The sequence below is a fragment of the Pyxicephalus adspersus genome, chromosome 4 (assembly GCF_032062135.1).
Source record: "Pyxicephalus adspersus chromosome 4, UCB_Pads_2.0, whole genome shotgun sequence".
Lineage (NCBI taxonomy): Eukaryota > Metazoa > Chordata > Amphibia > Anura > Pyxicephalidae > Pyxicephalus > Pyxicephalus adspersus.
The window spans coordinates 146,632,419-146,638,096 of record NC_092861.1 but is presented as its reverse complement, the minus strand read 5'-3'; the positions used below and the strand labels follow the sequence as shown (position 1 = coordinate 146,638,096).

General features: G+C 45.7%; 1 protein-coding gene across 1 annotated transcript in view; it reads right to left on the bottom strand.

Annotated features, from left to right (window-relative positions):
- FBXO28 (F-box protein 28) overlaps nt 1–5,456 on the bottom strand; it is an 18,009-nt gene extending 12,553 nt beyond the window's left edge. Inside the window, exon 1 of the mRNA XM_072409907.1 lies at nt 5,258–5,456. Within this exon, the coding sequence (XP_072266008.1) occupies nt 5,258–5,419 (162 nt within the window). The 5' untranslated portion in view covers nt 5,420–5,456. The remainder of the gene's footprint in view (nt 1–5,257) is intronic.
- Between the last annotated feature and the right edge of the window lie 222 nt (nt 5,457–5,678).

Genomic DNA, 5,678 nt, shown 5'->3' with positions numbered 1-5,678 from the left:
AGAGACAGACACAGGGAAAGAGACAGACACACACAGCGAGAGACAGACACAGGGAAAGAGAAAGACACACACAGCGAGAGACAGACACAGGGAAAAGAGACAGACACACAGAGGCACACACACACACAAGTTATAAAAGATCCCCAAGGCTGGAGAGGATAGACTTTCATTAGTGAAGCTGGGTGATCCAGCAAACCTGGAATGGTTCTGGTCCAGGATTGAACACATTTGCTAAAAAAAAAAGCTAATGACTTTAAGGACATCCATTCCAGGTTTGCTGTATTACCCGGCTTCACTGATGAAAGTCTATCCTTTCAAACCTTGGGGAGTTTTAATAAATCAGGCCCAAAGAGACGGACATCTCTGGCTTATAGGAGAGAACAGCCTGGGCTGTACTTAACAAAAAATCATACTGTCTGGTCAGAAGACATTTGTTGTGTATTGCAATGTAAAACAAATGAAAGCTTTTCTCTGCTATGCTACATTAATATTATTCAGGATTTGAAAAGCACCAACATATTATGCAGCGCTGTACAATAAACGGGGGGTGCAAATAACAGATACAGACAGTGACACAGGAGGAGGAGAACACCCTGACCAGAAGAGCTTACAATCTACATATCAGACAGAATAAAGTCTTATAAGACCTAAACATGTCACTGAAGCTGCGTACACACTTCCAATAAATGTCGGCTAACGGACGATCGTCCGAGAATCGTTAACAAAAAAGGTGCACAACCACTGACCAACGAGGCCGATGAACGAGGATTGTCGCTGGAAATGAACCACCATCCTGTCGGATCTAATTGAGCGACGATCCTTCTCTATCGCGTGTGCAGTCGTTCAGTGATCGTGGATTGTTCTGCGGTACACTTCCTCCACATGTCACTTCCTGCATCGTTCAAATGATCGTATCTAGCGTGTGTACACTATTGGTGGATTATATTTGAACGATCATATGGTTACAGCATGTACAGAATTGTGCACAATACGATCGTTCAACAATCGTGCATATTCGTTAATCAGTTGTAATCGTTTGTTTTCTAACGATAATTATTGGAAGTGTATACCTAGGTTAAGAATTGCCCCCTACATTAAATCATACCTGACATCTCTGCACAAATCAGAACCCAGGGACTGACACCTAGCTGGAGCATGCACACGTTTCAGGAGAAAACTGAACTAACACAAAAGTAAAACCATGTACATTTTAAAGGAAATCTGCAGAGACAGAAATGGGGAGAGGACCCTGCAGACTTGTTAGGTAAAGGCCATACTGGGGGCTGTCATCCGGGTCCTTTCCATACTACATAAACCTGAAGTTAAGGCCAGCAGGTAAAGCAGAAGAGAACGTACATACTTTTACTTGCCTCATTGTTAAACCCAGATTTATTTTTAAGCCGGGTGGGAAGTAATGGAAGTCGTATGAAAGGCCCAGTTTTATGATCCCAACTCTTCAGTAACCACCCAAAAACAGCTGGGTGGTTACTGAAAAGTGCCGGGTGGTGCGCCCGGCTAAAAGGGGCTGGGGAGAACACTGAATTCCATTTCCTGAAAAATAAACTACAGACATTGAATGCTCTTCTCCTTGCCATGTACAGGTAACCATTTATTAGGTTGCAGATCTCATATTTCAATCATCAAACACTCACGTTAAGGCAGTTTGCTCTGTTTGGGTATTTATTTTCTGTATCCCCCCTTCCATCAGGGTGAATACCTTTGCTTTTTTTTTACCCGACGCTGCATGTGCACATATACAAGTGATTTAATATATAAATAAGGTCTTGATGTCTACATATTACAATGAATATGCAATAGCTCAGCATTGTTCATGCTAATTAAATAAGATGACTCAGATATTTCTTCCTATCTGCACTTTTTCCTTTGAATGTAAAGGGTGTGGTGGGGTTTTAGGAAATATCGCAAAGCCTAGGAAGATAAAGGCTATAAAAGGATAAAGATAAAGATAAAGGCATACACACGTCAGATGATTCCTATCCGATAATCGTCTCAGGCCTGATATCGGACAAGACTTTGGCGTGTGTACAGCTCTCGTCGTCCGTTGTTCCGACTACCATCCTGGCGAATCTACGGACGATGAACGATTGCGCAGCGGGAGCCACTCCATTCCATGCATTGTTCCGTCTTTTGTCGTTGGAAAAGATCGTGAAAGATCCTATTCAACAACAATTATTGCACGTGTTTATATTTCCTTTTCTTTCTCATAGCTCGAAGCGTACCTGAACTCAGAAGTTTCAGTTTATTTGAAAAAATAAAAAAGGGTGCAGCACCCCTCCCCTAATCGCCTAGGTGATTGAGAATGAATGGGAGTGCAAAGCCTCTCAGGATACTTAAGTCACGCATCCCTGGAGGCTCCTGGGTGCCCCTTTTTGCGTATGCCTGAGCATCTTGGGCATGCACAGAAGGAGCCTTTTCGTGCAAAAATTTGCTGATCTTACACATGCGCAGTGATATTTGACAAGGTTTTTTTCCATCCTACGTCACCTGATCCTGCACCTGGGTTGGGTGACGTAGGAAGAAGAAGAGAAGATGGCGGCTCCCGGGGCGCTGGCTCTAGGGCGGATGCTGGGACGACGCGGGACCCAATGGAAGACACCTCTGGTTGGATCGGACTGCCCTGCGTAATTAAAGGTAAGTGTAATTTATTCAGTTTAGTTCCTCATTAATATGACAGGCTGCTCTCTGCATCCTTTGGAAATTCCTGCTTTGTTCACCCAGAGCGATCAGTCGTGAATATCCCAGGCATAAATCTAGCATGTGCACAACGGTCCCCTGATGCCGTTCATCAATTTGCCCTGATGGACTGATGAGCAGAAACAACTGCTGTTGCAGCTTGCTTGTCCCCCCTCTATGGAACAGAACAGTCCTGTATGTATAGTGCTCATTCGTTCTCCTGTCACTGGAAATGATCATAACAGATTGTTTACATTGACAGAAGTCTGACGTCAGTAAAGGGCTGCAAAGGGAGTGCATTATATCATTGTATCTTAGCAAACACAAACTGTGTCAATAGACTTTTCACCTGAGAACAGGATGCGAGGAAAGATTTAGAACTCTAAAACACTAAAAATCTGACAAACACCAACGATAACCTTTTAGATCGGTCAACCAAAGGGTTCTGTGGCAGAAACGTTCCCACAAAATCCCAACCACATACATTGCAAATAAACATGAAATTCAAACCATGGAATCCACTTTGATGTTACCTGAAGCTTCCTAGCTGGCACAGATCTATAACATGATGCTATCTCTATATAGAGGACTCGATTACCTGTGTGTGGATAATGTAGAGGAACTGCAGCCCCAACCAATGAACGGGTAAATACAGTGTTCACCCCGGACCCTTTTTAGCTAGGTGCACCGCCCGGCACTTTTCAGTACACACCTGGCTGTTTTTGGGAGGTTACTGAAAAGTTGGATCACAATACATCTAAAAATACGACTAAAAATAAATTCTGGGTTCAATACTGAAACATTTATCCTTAGTGCAAGAAAAGTATGATGCAAATATTAATAAAACTACGAAGACCCTACTTCTAGGTTAAGAGAATTACAGCAGCATTCTCCCCAGCCTCTTTTAGCTGGGCGCTCCACCCAGCACTTTTCAGTAACCACTCAAAAACAGCCGGGCGGTTAGTGGAAAAGTACCGGGTGGTGCGCCCAGCTGGGTAACAATACAAGAGCCTGCCTACAGCTTCCCATAAACTATACTACAAACCCTAATGTCCTAATAATGACTTCCTCACTCATAACCTCATCACACGCACGGCTCCAAGACTTCTATAGGGCTGCCCTGACTCTCTGAAATGCTTTCCCTTGTCCTGCTCCTACCTTTTGCACATAAAATAGTTCTTAAAACCCAAACACTTCAACCTCACCTACCCGTCCACCTCCATCTCAATCCCTCACTACTTCATACCACTCCATATTGTGTGATACTTCCTCCACGTCCTAGATTGTAAGCTCTTCGGGGCAGAGTCCTCTCTTCCACCTGTGTCATCCTGTCCTCCTGTCTGTATCTGCCTCCTATTAGCAGCCCTATTTAATGTACAGCGTTGCATAATACGTTGGCGCTATATACAGTATAATAATAATGCTAGCTGAGCAGCTCAGGATTTAGGGTGCCTCCTTTCCTTCAGACAATCTGCCATAGTACAAGGATGCCATGGTGGCTCAGTGGTTAGCACTTAGGCCTTTGCAACTTTGGGTTTCAGGTTGTATTCTTGGACAGGACACTATCTGCATGGAGTTTGCAGGTTCTCCCCGTGTTTCTGTGGGTTTCCTCCGGGTACTCCGGTTTCCTCCCACATTCCAAAAACATGCCGTTCGGTTACTTGGCTTCCTCCCATATGAATTATATATGACTATAGTAGGGATTAGATTGTGAGGCCCTTTAAGGGACAGCTAGTGACATGAGTATGACTGTACAGGCTGCAAAATATGTTGGCGCTATATAAAGACTGTGTCATAATAATAATAATAATAATCTGGGGCACAAAGAATCATTTACAATGGCTCTGCTACAGCAGCGTCCTCCCCAGGCCCTTTTAGCCGGGCGCACCACCCGGCACTTTTCAGTAACCACCCGGCTGTTTCTGGGAGGTTATTGAATATTGTCACAGTACAGGGGCTGACACCCACCTACAATTCCTTCCCACCTGGTTCAGAAAGAGTACACATTGCAATAGCTGTTACAACCACTTCCTGCAATATAACAATATAAAAGACAACAAGATGCAAATACATTGTCAGATGAGAGGAAGAGTGGCCACACTAGACAGGAATCTATTGGTATATTCCACTCGGTGGGGGGGGGTTAGGGTAGGTAGGTGGTGGGGGAGGGTTATGTGGTAGGTAGGTGGTGGGGGAGGGTTATGTGGTAGGTAGGTGGTGGGGGAGGGTTATGTGGTAGGTAGGTGGGGGGGGGTTATGTAGTAGGTAGGTGGTGGGGGAGGGTTATGTAGTAGGTAGGTGGTGGGGGAGGGTTATGTGGTAGGTAGGTGGTGGGGGAGGGTTATGTGGTAGGTATGTGTTGGAGGAGGGTTATATGGTAGGTAGGTTGGGGGAGGGTTATGTGGTAGGTAGGTTGGGGTGGGTTATGTGGTAGGTAGGTAGGTGATGGGGGAGGGTTATGTAGTAGGTAGGTGGTGGGGGGAGGGTTATGTGGTAGGTAGGTTGGGGGAGGGGTAGTATTATGCAGTAAAGCTTGCACAGCGCCCCCTCCCGGCCGTCTCACCAGGCGCAGTTGGCTGATCTGGTCGTAGCTCAGGAAGTTCAGAATATTCTCGATGGCCACAATGGGGAGGTCGAGCAGCGTGCTGCACTGTGAGGACCCAACGGAGGACGAGGAGCCCCCCGAGCCGCCATCATTACCCCTATCCTCCCCGGCTGCCGACATCTTTTTTTCCCTCAGCGCAAACACCCGCCCCCGTCTGACGTCACTTCCGGCAGCAGCCTGGCGTCCTAATACAGAAGTGGGCGGGGCTAGGCTGTTCCTACAGCTTTATGTGTTGGGGGTCTGCTGGTAGAATGGCTGCACTGTACATGGAGGGTCATTCTGCAGGGAGAATACAATTCCCAGAGGATAAATCCTGCACAGTGTTACAAATAAACCTTCCTCATTTCTGCCAATTCATAAGCAGGTCTGCCATTACTAT